At 46.8% G+C, this 14735-nt stretch overlaps 1 protein-coding gene across 1 annotated transcript; it reads right to left on the bottom strand.

Annotated features, from left to right (window-relative positions):
• Positions 1-2710: 2710 nt before the first annotated feature.
• On the bottom strand, positions 2711-14665 carry LOC117438243 (transitional endoplasmic reticulum ATPase-like). Its single transcript, XM_034073762.1, has 4 exons — positions 14532-14665; positions 4045-4200; positions 3540-3694; positions 2711-3132 (listed from the first exon to the last, which is right to left on the bottom strand). Exons 1-4 carry the CDS (start codon positions 14589-14591, stop codon positions 3027-3029), a joined length of 477 nt encoding a protein of 158 aa, XP_033929653.1. The 5' UTR covers positions 14592-14665; the 3' UTR covers positions 2711-3026.
• Between the last annotated feature and the right edge of the window lie 70 nt (positions 14666-14735).

Here is a 14735-nt window from a genome sequence, read left to right as displayed (position 1 = left end):
CCTTTCCACCCCTAAGTATTCTATGATTCTACCCAGGGACATTCCCACTGATATCAGGAAAAATGTTGGCCCATCAGGTGCCAAGCATGAGTAGCTGTAAAGGCAGGCAACGTAAGCAAAAACCCATGGGCATTGTGCCTTCAGAGAGGCCTGGGCAGAGGCTGCCAAACCCTATATGGCTCACAACCCCAAGCTCCTTCCTGAGAAGGGGCAATGAAAGCACCCTGTAAGAACTTGACCCTGAAGCCCACACAGCAGACAGGTCTGGGAACAGCTAACAGTCTGGGCAGACTGGGGGCACAGGGGAGAGGCAGAGCTATCACACTCCCCCCAGTCATGGGGGCTGGCAGTGCTGCCAGGGTTGCCCATAGGGCAGGAAATGGCCATGGGAAGGGGATGATCTTGGAAAAGGAACACCCATGGGGCATGGGATGGAACTTGGGAGGGCATGTCCATGGGGAAAGTGATACCTGTAATGGAGGAATGCCCTTGGGACAACACCATGGGAAGGGGATGCTCATGGGACAGGAATGCCCATAGACATGACCAATAAGATGACCTAGACTAGAACAGGAACCGTGCTGAGCCCATAAGAGTTTTGGGGTGCTGCAGGACCCCATTATTGGGGTCAAGAACCAGCCTCTAACACCAATACCTTGGCCAGGGATCCTTGCACATGACATCGCTAGGCCACACACAGTCCTCTATGTGGCCTGGCTGTAGCTCCGGGGCCACAAGGAAATGCCAAGCATGAGTGATGAAAGGGACTGCCCTCAGCTGCCCACCTTGCTAACCATGCTCCATCCAGGGCAAGCCCCAGCTGACAGTACCTTCCATCTGCCAGCACCTCTGGGGCTGCCCAGCCTCCCCAGCAAGGTGGTGGGTAAGGGAAGAGGGTGGCACAGGAAGGCTCTTGCCCATGTAGCTACCAGAGGGGTTCTTCTGCAGGGGTAGTCTCTGGAAAAGGGCACAGGTTGGGGCCAAACCTAGTCCCTGGTGGTGCCTATTTTTCTGGGGCTGCTAAGGGTAAAGAACAGTGCTAGCAGGCAGACAACTCTAAAGTAAGACAAAACACCTGAGCAGGGGCTACTCATCCTCCCCAAGGGTTCCCATGTCCTCCTACCACAGCTACTTAACCAGTGTTCCCAATTTCAGCATTTTTCTCCCCATTGCCCCCCTTTCATGGATGCTCCTATCCTCCTGCCATTTTGAGATGAGCCTCACCTCACCTGTCTCCCCTTAAATCTATCCAGATTGATGAAGCCTTCCAAGATCTGCCAGGCTTTAGGGCTGAAATTCCTACTGCCCAGGCCCTGCATAACTCCTGCCTCAGCATGGCTCAGCCCAAAGGCCTAGGACACCCTTCTGCCACACAATCTACATTTAAGCCTCTTTGCAGAAGCCCTTGGTTACTGCTACCCTGCTCCTCCTCCCCCCCCCCAAAAAAAAAAAACAAACAAAAAAAAAACAAAGGAAAAAAAAGCTAATAGCACATGGCCATTTTGTGCACCCGATGGTCATTGGCTCAAACAGGCTCTCCATATCCAGCCTGCCACAACTGCTCCTGTGCGTGACAGGACCAGACCCAGGCCATCTCTCATACAAAACACTGAAGTACAGCAGTAGCCCATTTTTAAGGTCAGAGAAAATAAACCAAGGAGCAAGGCAGCAACCTCTAAGTAGAAAAGGGTAAGAACCACAATTTGAACCCAACTACTGAGTATGAGGCACAACAAGGGTCAAGCTGGCAGCAGAGAGCCATGCTTGCCATCAGAAAGCCGAAGGCATACATGTAACAGTGCAGAGGAAGGAGGAAATCTCTCCACAGAGCCTGATAAACTGCTGCTGCAGCAGCATCAGAAGCTACCCTCTTCCCTGATCACAAACTCCAGAGAGAGCCTAAGAGCCCTCCTTGTGCATGCCTTCAGGCAGAGCAGATGAAACAGGGATTGCCAGACAAGTTCTTTGCTGCAGAGGAGCCAAACCAGCAGGAGACCTTGTGGGAATTCTTAAAGAGCCAAGGCCACGTAGTGAGCAATCCTGATACCCTGAGCCTTATTACTGTAAAGTAAGAAGATTTTTGGCAGGCATAAGCAACTTCAATTGTCTTGTTAGGCCTCTGTAATTTTCCACTGAAAACGTGCAGAGAATGATCTCTGCCAAGGTTGTAGTTTCCCACTGTATTTTTAGAGTAAGGTATTTAATTGCAATTATAACAAGTTATAAACATTAGCTCTGTAAACGATAGTAACCTCTAGACTAACCAATTAGAGCTCAGTATTCAAGGTTGTTACATAAGGGAGTAAGGGTATAAAAAGGAGCACTGTATCTAATAAAGGTTGGCAATCGCTTGATCACATTGATCGTCTCCGCGTTGTCCAGTGACTCCTGCGTCGACAAGACCTGACAGCTCAGGGCCAGCATCAGAGAAGCAAGAGGTATCTGCTACCTCTCTTACTTAGCACTTCTTGTCAATTAGGGCAGGGGAGAAAACTGCCAAAACAACTTCTTCTGTTAATGGGCTAAGAGGCATAAGAATGAAGAGCAACCTCAAACGCACCAAGGAAACACACATAGATGGGGTCTACCAGACTGAGGAGTGCTCAGACAGCATGTGACACAGGGTTAACAGGCAGCAGAAACTACACTGCACCAGTCCCCCACAAAGAAATTGCAAGGGCCTGCTTAGAGTTTCATGTGATTTTTTATTATTTTTGTGGGTTTTTTTTTTTTTATACAGGCTAGCATCATACTCTTTGTTAAAGCTGCTGATTCTGCCACATAAACTAAAATGGAAATTTCTGAGAATTTAAGTTGGTTCCCCTCCTTGTTAATGCACTGTCTGCCTCCCAACTGAACACTGGTCTGGATTTGTGTTTGCAGAAAACATCCCCCATATAAAGTCTGACATGCAGCTTACACCATTCTAACTGAGGAATGAAGAAGCTAAGAGTTCACTAACATTGGATTTTTTTTTCCTGTACAACGTGGCCTGATGTAGGGTTCAGTCCACAGAGGACAGCAAGTTAACCGTAGAGATCATCATCATTGTCTTCACTGTACACGTTGCCCCCGCTGTTGCCTCCTGTGCCTTGGCTTGGACCAGCACTGCCCTGGTTACTTGATGGGAACCTGTATGCAGTGGTGCAGAAGGGGAAAAAAGACACTGTTCAAAAGCCTCCTCAAAAAGTTCAGCACAATGCCCTCCCCTCCACACCAACTCCCCAGTGGCAAGGAGGACAAGGAGAAATGGGATGAGGCCTTATGGCAGGTTACACAAAAGGCTTAAACAGCTGCTGGATGTCACTCATGTTAAAAGAAGAAAGGATTGACAGACTTCAGGAGCACTAACAGAGCAGTTACAACCAACCTGCAGCACAGCCTACACCTGCTACAAGCTCAGCTAGCTGCTGTACATACTGGGGAGAATAGAAAAATGCAGTGGAAGAGGGAATTTGTTACCCAGAATCCAGCAGAAAGCTGTCTCAGTACTCTGCTCTGGGGCTGGCTGAGCTATACTACCCTCCCCCTATGATTACCTGAAGCTGCCAAAGCCACGGCTCTGCTGTAGAGTCTGTGCAAACATCTCGTATTTCCTGATGTCATTGTCACTGACAGAGCGCCGAGCAAAGCGCATGGCCTCCTCAAAGTGATCCCGGCGGATCTCAGGAACTGGGTCATCCTCCTCCACTTCCTGCAGTGGGACAGAGGGCCCAGGTGAGCTGTGTGCCCAAGCTCTGCAGCCCAACAGCTGCTCACATCCTCCCTCTAGGCCAGGATGCTCCAACACCCACCAAAGTAGGAGACACTGTGGCAGACTGAGTCACAGCTGCAGCAGGGGCCTTCTGAGCAATGCTGACAATGAGGCACCCCAGGAGGGCCTCAAGTGCCCACAAGATGAGAAATAAATGCTCCAGCTCCATGCTCTATGCTGAGAGCCCACTCATCCCTATCTGAGGATTATGGACAGAAACACATCCCATCTCATACATGAGCAGAACTGAGCTGCCTTGTCTCATGGAAAGCTCAGAGTGCCCCACTCACCATGGCAGAAGGGTTGGTCTGCCTTTCTCTTTCTCGTCTGATCTCACTCTCGATGGACTCACGGATAGCCAGTTTGCAGGCACGCTGGCAAATTTCTGTCAGGTCAGCCCCCGAAAAGCCATTGGTCATCTTAGCTAAGAAATCCAGGTCAACATCCTAATAACAAAAAAAACAAACAACCAAACAAAAAACCTCCAGAAAACCACAAAAACCACACACAAACAATCAAAACCAACCAACCAAAACCCAGAAAACCCACCAAAATGCAAGCAGACACAAAAAAAACCCAACCAAAAAACAAAACCAAAAAGAAACCAAAACCCAACCCCATCCAACTGTCCCGTGTTCAGCAGTAGTAGTAATTTTTTCTCCTTCTTGGTAGCTGGTGCAGTGCTGTGTTATTCACTTTTGGGTGAGAACGGTTGCTGATAGCAAGTATGTTTTGAGTTACTGCTCAAGTGTTTGGTTTTGTCCAAGGCCTTTTCTGAGCTCATGCTCTGCCAGGGAGGAGGGAGAGATCAGACACCTGACCCAGGCGAGCCAAAGAGGTATTCCATAGCACAGCACACCATGCTCGGGGAGGTAACTGGAAGTTGGCCGGAAGGGGGGGAGTTATCTCTCTTACGGGTTGGGCTCGGTTCTGTGGGTGGTATCATATTCTCTCTCCTTGTTTATTTCCTCTATCATTGTTTTCATTAGTGGTAGGAGTAGTGATTTGTGTTATACCTTAGTTACTCCGGGAGCGGGGAGGGCGGAGGGGGGAAGGGGTGTGTGGTGCTGCGGGAGACTGAGGTGGGGTTTTAAACCATGCAAGCTGTGTGGATTGGTTTAAACCACGACACAACCTATCCCCTGCCCATTTTCTTGGCCTATTTTCTGCTCTGGCAATGGGGAGGCTCCTGCTCTGCCCATCATGGCTCTCCTGACTGCCAAACTTCTTATTTTTCCTATATAGTTCAAGCCAAACAGATTAAGAAAAAGAGGGGGGAATTGTGATAAATACATAAATGTATTGGCTTTTGCAAATCATAGGTGTTGCTATGTGGATATATCTGTATGAGGTCACAAAGCTCACTAAAGACACAAGATTAGACAACAAGTTGAAAATGGCCAGAACTCTTGAGCAAAATGGAGTCACATAGCAAAAGAATTTGTAAAGGTAAAAGAAAAATGGGGAGGGGGGCTTGATATGAGGAAAGCTAGTGCCTGGAAAACATAGGGTTAAAGTACTTTTAGCCTAACTTAGGTCGAAGATAAAGAACAATGTGTTCTAAGTTTGTGGATTTTAGTGGCCCCACTAAACATGAATGAATGATTTCACACCATCCTTCTACTTATCAGTTAGTTTAGAGACAGAGCCTCCCAAACATCTGCTAGCTTGGGATACTCCTTGTCTGCCCATCTTGCAATAAATTTTGCAGGAAGGTCACACTGTTCTAAATCTTTGCCAGCTATCAGAAGAATTACAGATATGGCTGTTTTCAGCTCGTTTTGTGATTACTGGGCATCCAACTGTGCCAAACGTGAAAAGTACAAGAAACCAGTAGTTTTCCTAGCAAAATTATTAGAACTGGTAATCAGGGGCTGGCCATCATCTATACAGCCAATAGCTGTGTCATTGGTTCAGCAGTAGCAATCATTTTTTCTCCTTCTTGGTAGCTGGTGCAGTGCTGTGTTTTGACTTTCGGGCTGAGAATGGTTTCTGATAGCAAGTATATTTTGAGTTACTGCTCAAATGTTTGGTTTTGTCCAAGGCCTTTTCTGAGCTCATGCTCTGCCAGGGAGGAGGGGAAGTTGGGAGGAAGGAGAGATGGGACACCTGACCTAGGCTAGCCAAAGAGGTATTCCATACCATAGCACGTCATGCTCGGGGAGGTAACTGGAAGTTGGCCGGAAGGGGGGGAGTTATCTCTCTTACGGGTTGGGCTCGGTTCTGTGGGTGGTATCATATTCTCTCTCCTTGTTTATTTCCTCTATCATTGTTTTCATTAGTGGTAGGAGTAGTGATTTGTGTTATACCTTAATTACTGGATTGGTTTTTATCTCAACCCATGGGAGTTACATTCCTTCGGTTCTCCTCCCCATCCTTCCGGGAGTGGGGAAGTGGGGGGGAAAAGGGGTGTGTGGTACTGCCGGAGACTGAGGTGAGGTTTTAAACCACACAAGCTGTGCGGACTTGGTTTTAAACCACGACAAGCTGCCGCTGCCCTGTCAGCAGAAGAAGCTAGGAAATTAACCTTTGGAGGCAGGCTTGTGGTTTACACACCCCATGCTGTGCAAACAATTCTGACCCAGAGGTCAGGGTGCTGGATGACAGATTGCAGAATTCTCAAGTATTAAGTATGAGGCTATTTTAATGGAATGAGACGACTTAAACTTAACAGTGAATTCCTGTGTTAACCCTTCTCAGTTCTTATACGGGACAGGAAAGAATAAAGGTCTGGGGCATGACTGTTTGGAAATAATAGATTATCAGACAAAGGTCTGTGAGGACTTAATGGAGATTTCTTTGAAGGAAGGGTGACACCTGTTTACAGATGGGTCATCTCAAGTAATAAATGGTAAAAAAGTCAGTGGCTATGCAGTTATGGATGGCATAGAGTTAACCACAGTAAGCGCAGGTAAACTCCCCAGAGACTGGTCAGCCCAAATATGTGAACTATATGCTGTGGTAGCAGCGTTACAAGAAACAGGAGAAGGGATTGGAACAATTTATACTGGCTCTAAGTATGCTTGGGGAGTAGTTCATGTGTTTGGAAAAAATTTGGCAGGGAAGAGGAATGATAACCTCCCAAGGCAAACACCTGAGCCATGAAGCAGTAATTAAAACACTGCTAAAGGTTTTATTAATACCTCAAGAACTTGCAATAGTGCACGTAAAAGGGCATCAACAGGGGAACAGCATGATAGCCCAGGGAAATAAACAAGTAGATCAAGTAGCGAAGGCAGTGGCACTTGAGGAAAAAGTGAGGAAAAATCTCATGATGCTGATACCAGTTCAGGAAAAAGAACTATGCACAACATTCAATGAACAGGAGAAAGAGGAGTTAAAAAGAAATTGGGGCAATAGAAGATGTAACAGGCAAATGGGCACTCCCAGACAGGAGACAAATGTTACCCAAAAGTACCATGAGGGAGGTGCTCCATAAATTGTATGAAAGTACTCATTGGGGCACACAGGCACTAGTGGAGACCTTTCTTAAAACTTTTGGATGTAAGGAATATATACAGTTGCTAAGCAAATCACAAACTAATGTATAATCTGTCAGAGAATTAATAAGAAGCTACAGCAATCCTGGATAGCAAGGGGAAGGGACTTAGCTTTGTGACCTTTTCAAAGAATATAAGTGGTCTTTACTGAGTTACCCTTAACCCAAAGATGGAAATATTTATTGGTAATTGTAGATCATTTAACCCATTGGGTTGAAGCATTTCCTGTAATAAGGGCCACCTCCAGGAGTGTTATAAAAATATTATTAGAACAAATAATTCCCTGATTTGGGCTCCCTGATACAACAGACTCTGATTGGGGATCCCATTTTACAGCCAAAATCTTAAAATTGGTATCTGACAATTTGCAGATAACCTGGCAGGACCACACTCCCTGGCATCCCCAGAGCTCAGGCAGGGTCGAGTGAATGAATCAGACTCTCAAAAATCACATTACTAAACTAATCCTTGAGACTGGAATGCCTTGGACTAAGTGCCTACCTCCAGCGCTATTCAGAATACAAACTGCCCCTAGAAAGGACATCAGTCTTTCCCCTGTGAAATGCTGTTTCGATTGCCTTACTTATACCACAATGTAGAGGCCCCCACTTGGGAAAGTGGGGGGGGGGAAACACATATACTACTACATACGAGAAATATCCTCTCGATTACATAATTTGTACCAACAAGGTTTATTATCCCAGACCACAAAGCTGGAGATGCAGGTTCATCCGTTCAAAGTGGGAGACTGGGTTCTCATTAACACATGGAAAGAAGAACCATTGAGACTGCAGCAGGAGGGACCATGTCAGGTCCTACTCACTATAGAAACAGCAATTAGGACCGAAGAACATGGGTAGATGCACCATTCCAGAGTAAAAGGGCCAATGAAACCCCCAAAAGAGAACAAATGGAATATGCAAGGGAGTTATCCAAAATTTAAAATAACTCGACAATAAGTTCTCTTACAGTGACTGGACTGCTGAGCAAGTCGAAAAGAAACGCAGAGAAAAGTGCCCTAAGATTAATCTCTGGATGAGCAAGGATAATACCAGACATCACCTGCATCTCAGCATCAAACTGACTGTTAACTGGCACTGTCCTATAAATGGGTTTGGAAATTTTTCATGTAACCCATTATTCTGCATTATAAATGGTAATTATATAATGGTAAAATCATAGCATGGTACAATACCTCCACTACATTGTGCAGATAAGAAAATGCCGTTCACTAACACGCCCCCCTCCTTTCTCCCCCAACTCCCAGGGAACTGGGGAGGAGAATCCAAAGAATGTAGCTCCCACAGGTTGAGATAAGAACAGTTTAATAACTAAGGTATAACATAAATCACTAAAGCTACTACTACTACTAATAATAATGATAAAGGAAATAACAAGTGAAGAGAATACAACACCTCACCAGCCACCAACCCATAACTCACCCCACCCTGCCCAACCGAGCACCGACCGATACCTCCTCCAACCCCCCAGAGCACTAGCCCTTACAGGTAACTCTCGGTTACATCCTGGATATGACGTGCCATGGAATGGAATACCTCTTTGGCTAGCCTGGGTCAGGTGTCTTGTCTCTCCTTCCTCCCAGCCTCCCCTCCTCCCTGGCAGAGCACGAGGCTCAGAAAGTCCTTGGACAAACCAAACATTTGAACAGTAACTCAAAACATACGTGCTATCAGCAACAGTTCCCAGCCCAAAAGTCAAAACACAGCACTGCACCAGCTACCAAGAAGGAGAAAAAATGACTGTTACTGCTGAACCCAGGACAGAGTGTTTTGGCTGTAACCAAACCGTTTGGGTACTGTTCTGAGGCAATTTCTGGTAGGACAAGTGTGGGAATTGGTCTGACTGGGACAGAGTCAAATGATCAGGTGAACTCATGCAGATAACTTGTGGGAATCTAACAGATATAAGAGGACAATAATTGCATGGGTAGAGGGAACAATGGAAAACAGTGCCCCATAGTATCAGCAGAAGCCAGGGCATCTTTCTGTCTGAAGTGTAAAGATTGTCAACTAACAATAATTGCCAGGTGTGGATGGTGTAAGAGCCTCTTGAATTTTAACACTGAAATAACCTTAGAACACACATGCTTATGGTCTCGAGGCTATAGAAAAAAAAGTGGTTGAAATAATCATAAATACCACTGGGGAGGGTCTCCTAAAACTGGCAAAAATGGAAGTAAACTAAGAACAGCAGTTTATCAAAACAGACTAGCCTTAGATTATATGTTAGCTGTGGAGGGGGGAGTCTGTGGAAAATTCAGTCTCACAAACTGTTGCCTCCAAATAGATGATGAGGGAAAAGCCATTGAAACCTTGGTCGATGAAATTAAAAAGGTGGTTCACATCCCAGTACAAACTTGGAACGGGTTTGACTTGGGACTTGAAAAATGGTGGAATGAAAAATTGTGGAATGAAAAACGATGGAATTTTGGGGGATTGAAAAGTATCCTTCTGGGAATTATTGTAATTTTAGGATTATTATTTGTATTACCGTGTCTGCTTCCCATTCTGAGCAAGCAGATCCAACGCATCATAGCACAAACAAAATTTGAAGCCACAGTGATAGAAAATCCAAAACTGCAGGAAGCTCAGAAACTTTTAACTCGGTGAGAGAGAATAAGGAACAGCATGGCGCTCATTAACAAAGAAAGCAAGAAAAAGAAAAGGGGGAATTGTGAGAAAAATATAGGAGGTTTTGTTATGAGTGAGCTATAGGTAGAACAGAAAGTCTATAAGGCATGGGATTCCAGGGTGTGGGCATCAGCCAAGGGAGTCTGCGGCTGGTGTTAGGAACATCTGAATATAGATAAAGAGTTTATGTAACTGCAAGGCTTCAATGCATGCACCAGAAACAAAGTTCAGAAGCTTATTTGTGAAAAAGACTCGGAGCCTTCCTCCCCATGACCATCAGAGACCCTCCGAGAGCAGTCAGAGGGTAGGGGTTTGGGTTCACAGAAAATCTAAATAATTTCTCAGAGGAAGGCTGGCATAATCAGGAGGCAAAACCTAGAGAGGTATACACCAAGCTGTGTGGTTCAGTTGACACGCTGGAGGGAAGGAATGCCATCCAGAGGGACCTTGACATGCTTGTGAGGTGGGCTGATGCCAACCTCATGAAGTTTAACCATGACAAGTGCAAGGTCCTACACCTGGGTCGGAGCAATCCCAGGCACAGCTACAGGTTGGGCAATAAGGAAATTCAGTGCAGCTCTGTGGAGAAGGACTTGGGGGTGTTGGTCAATGAGAAAATGAACATGAGTCAGCAGTGTGCACTCACAGCCCAGAAAGCCAACCGTATTCTGGGCTGCATCAAAAGAAGCGTGACCAGCAGGTCGAAGGAGGTGATCCTGCCCCTCTACTCTGCTCTCAAGAGAGCCCACTTGGAGTACTGTGTGCAGTTCTGGTGTCCTCAACATAAAAAGGACATGGAACTGTTGGAACAAGTCCAGAGGAGGGCCACGAGGATGATCAGGGGACTGAAGCACCTCCCATATGAAGACAGGCTGAGAAAGTTGGGGCTGTTCAGCCTGGAGAAGAGAAGGCTGCGTGGAGACCTCATTGCAGCCTTCCAGTATCTGAAGGGGGCCTACAGGGATGCTGGGGAGGGACTGTTCATTAGTGACTGCAGTGATAGGACAAAGGGTAACAGGTTGAAACTTAAACAGCAGAGGTTTAGATTGGATATAAGAAAGAAATTCTTTACTGTTAGGGTGGTGAGGTACTGGAATGGGTTGCCCAGGGAGGTTGTGAATGATCCATCCCTGGCAGTGTTCAAGACCAGGTTGGATGAAGCCTTGGGTGATATGGTTTAGTGTGAGATGTCCCTGTCCATGGCAGGGGGGTTGGAACTAGATGATCTTGAGGTCCTTTCCAACCCTAACTATTCTACAATTCTATGATTCTATATCTGCTGAGTGGGTGTGCTCATCTGTCCGTGGATGATGTACCCAGCATGCTGCTATTAAAGGGCTCTTTGCTTCACAATTTCTGCCTGTAAAATTTTGATTGCTGAGCAGATTTCTCACAGTACTACATGGCTCCTTGGAACAGAGCACCAGGTAATTAAATTATTTGTAAGTACCTGGGAGAAAACAAGGGAGTGCCTGTCCGTGCCAGATGGTTGAGAACAGGCATCAGAAACATCTGATGCCCCCGATGAGAGCAGGATCAGGGCTGCTGGTGCAATACTGATGCGAAGGGTTAACCTATGTACAGGGTTGTTAGGGTCAAGCCGCTTGCTTAACAATGTTACTGCTTACTCAACAAATCCGTGCTCAAAACATATCATGCTTGCCAGAGCAGGGGGGAGGACCAAGGCTATGGATAAAAGGAATCACAATCAGAGAATCCCAAGGGTTGGAAGGGACATCAAAAGATCATCTAGTCCAACCCCCCCACAAGAGCAGGGTAACCTAGAGTACATCACACAGGAACTTGTCCAGGTGGGCCTTGAATACCTCCAACATAGAAGACTCCACACCACCCCCCCCGGGCAACCTGTTCCAGTGCTCTGTCACTCTCACAGTAAAGAAGTTCTTCCTGATGTTCACATGGAAACTCCTATGCTCCAGTTTACACTCACTGCCCCTTGTCCTATCACTGGACATCACTGAAAAAAACCTAACTCCATCATCCTGACACCCACCCTTTACATATTTGTAAACACTGATGAGGTCACCCCTCAGTTTCCTCTTCTCCAACCTAAAGAGACCCAGCTCCGTCAGCCTCTCCTCATAACGGAGATGTTCCACTCCCTTCATCATCTTTGTGGCCCTGCGCTGGACCCTTTCAAGCAATTCCCTGTCCTTCTTGAACAGAGGGGCCCAGAACTGGACACAATACTCCAGATGCAGCCTCACCAAGGCAGAGTAGTAGGGCAAGAGATGTTCTCCTCCCCCTCTAACCACACCCTTTCTAAATGCACCCTAGGATGCCATTTGCCTTCTTGGCCACAAGGGCCCATTGCTGGCTCATGGTCATCCTCCTATCCACCAGGACCCCCAGGTCCCTTTCCCCTTCACTCCTTTCCAGCAGGTCAACCCCCAACCTGTACTGGTACATGGGGTTGTTTTTCCCCAGCTGCAAGACTCTACACTTGCCCTTGTTGAATTTCATCAAGTTTCTCCCCTCCCAACTCTCCAGCCTGTCCAGGTCTCGCTGAATGGCAACACAGCCTTCTAGTGTGTCAGCCACACCTCCCAATTTAGTGTCATCAGCGAACTTGCTGAGGGTACACTCAGTTCCCTCATCCAGGTCGTTGATGAAAATATTAAACAGCACTGGTCCCAGCACCAACCCCTGAGGGACTCCACTAGTTACAGACCTCCAGCTAGATTCTGCCCCATTGACCACAACTCTCTTCCTTCTTCCTTTCAATCAGTTCTTGATCCACCTCACTACCTGATCATCAAAAGCCCACACTCCCTTAGCTTATCTATGAGGATGCTGTGGGAGACAGTATCAAATGCCCTACTGAAATCAAGAAAAACCACATCTACTGCTCTACCATCATCCCTCCACCTAGTTACTTCCTCATACAAGGCTATAAGGTTGGTCAAACATGACTTCCCCATGGTAAAACCATGTTGTCTGTTCTTAATGACCCCCTCATCTTTGAGATGTCTAGAGATGGTGTCAAGAATAAGTTGTTCCATCACCTTTCCAGGGATGGAGGTAAGGCTGACCGGTCTATAATTACCCGGGTCCTCCTTCTTGCCCTTCTTATAGACTGGCATGACATTTGCCATCCTCCAATCCTCAGGCACCTCTCCCGTTTCCAAAGATTTACCTAAGATGATAGAGAGTGGCCTAGCAATGAGCTCTGCCAGCTCCCTCAGCACCCACAGGTGTATTCCATCCAGACCCATTGATTTATAGATGTCCAGATTGCTTAGCTGATCCCTAACCCAATCCTCATCTACCAAAGCAAACTCCTCCTTTGTCCTGACTCCTTCTGGGGCTATAGGAATCTGGGGCCCCCAGGGAGAGTCTGCAGGAGTAAAGACAGAGGCAAAGAAGGCATTCGGCACCTTTGCCTTCTTTATATCCTCTGTCTCCAGGGCACCCACCTCATTCAGCAGTGGGCCTATATTGCCTCTTGTGTTAGCTTTATCCACTATGTATTTGAAGAAGCCCTTCTATTGTCCTTAACCCAACTAGCAAGATTAAGTTCCAAGGAGGCCTTAGCTGTCCTAATTGCCTCTAACCCTACATCCTCTAACAACCTTCCTATATTCCTCCCAAGTGGCCAGCCCCTCCTTCCATAATCCATAGATTCTCTTTTTCCACATGAGTTTGCCCAGCAGCTCCTTGTTTAACCATGCTGGTCTCCTAGCTCCCTTACTTGATTTCCTACCCATTGGGATGCTCTGAAGGAACAATAACTGAGTTCCTGCTCTCTGTACCCCTAAACCGGCTGAAATCGGCTTTGCTGTTTGGACAGTGACTAAATCACCAGGGAACATGTGCAACAACTAGAGGTGAAAAGTTCAAGGAAGACTCTTTTACTTCATCTTGAGACCCTCACCCACGACTACTAGGAGACACTATGCAAGCAAGGACCTTTTACCTCGTTATAAGATGAAGCGGGAATAGGTCATGAATATGTATAATATAATTGTAATAGTTTAGAGAATAAATATAGAGAAGAACAACACTGGGGTGCGCATGCCTTTGGAGGAGCGATCTGCCATGCTCCTCAGCACTGAATAAAGCATACCTACTTTACAACTTTAATAAGTTGTGGAGTCTACCCACGTATCAATACCACTTGGCTTCAGCAATGTTTCTGGCCCTAAGGAAATGTCACACAGGTGGAGATGCTTAAACAGACCAGGAAACAGTGCTTTGAGGGCAATGAGTCATAAAGGGATAGCCAGCAGGGGAGTTGTTTCAGATGGCTCAAGGAGAGCTAGAACTTCAAACCCCTGATGGGGCCATGGGGCAAGGGTTATACAACAACTGTTTGGGAACATGAGCCCTGCCCGTGTGGGGATGGGGAGAAAGAGTAAAGAGAAAAGAATGAAGCCTCTGGAGAGCATTTCCCCAAAGCCTCATCGAGGTCGTTCTGAAACCACCCCCAAGAGAACCAAACCAAGCTCACTGCCAGCACCCACATGCACAGCCCAACTGGCTGAACCCAGATGCGCTCACCGAACTCTGGCTGCTCCCCAAGACCTCACCTCTCACTCCTTCTCATCGACTGCAACTCCCGCCACGCACATCTCTTTCCTCGGCTGCAAACGAAACGAAGCTTACCCGAATGGCGTCATGGTGGGATTTTCGGTCTGGATTTTCCCATTGGTGGAATTTTGCCATTGGTTCCCCGACCTATGTCGCCCTGTAGAACAGCCACGGCAGGGGGCAGTGTTGTGCTTGGCTTGCGACGATTAGAAAGGGAAAGGGAAGGAGGGAAGGGAAAGATTTCCGTCTCCTCGATTGGCTGAGGTGCTGGCCGGGCGG

Source organism: Melopsittacus undulatus (genome assembly GCF_012275295.1).
Source record: "Melopsittacus undulatus isolate bMelUnd1 chromosome W unlocalized genomic scaffold, bMelUnd1.mat.Z SUPER_W_unloc_3, whole genome shotgun sequence".
NCBI lineage: Eukaryota > Metazoa > Chordata > Aves > Psittaciformes > Psittaculidae > Melopsittacus > Melopsittacus undulatus.
This window is presented reverse-complemented; position numbering and strand designations above follow the sequence as displayed.

What these genes read in the sequence shown, in the direction of transcription:
- LOC117438243 (XM_034073762.1), bottom strand. Translation starts at nt 14,591, where the DNA reads ATGGCAAAATTCCACCAATGGGAAAATCCAGACCGAAAATCCCACCAT. An exon ending in CCCACCATGACGCCATTCGG is followed by an intron (nt 4,201 to 14,531) that starts GTAAGCTTCGTT and finishes TTTTGTTATTAG; the next exon opens with GATGTTGACCTGGATTTCTT. An exon ending in AGACCAACCCTTCTGCCATG is followed by an intron (nt 3,695 to 4,044) that starts GTGAGTGGGGCA and finishes GTCCCACTGCAG; the next exon opens with GAAGTGGAGGAGGATGACCC.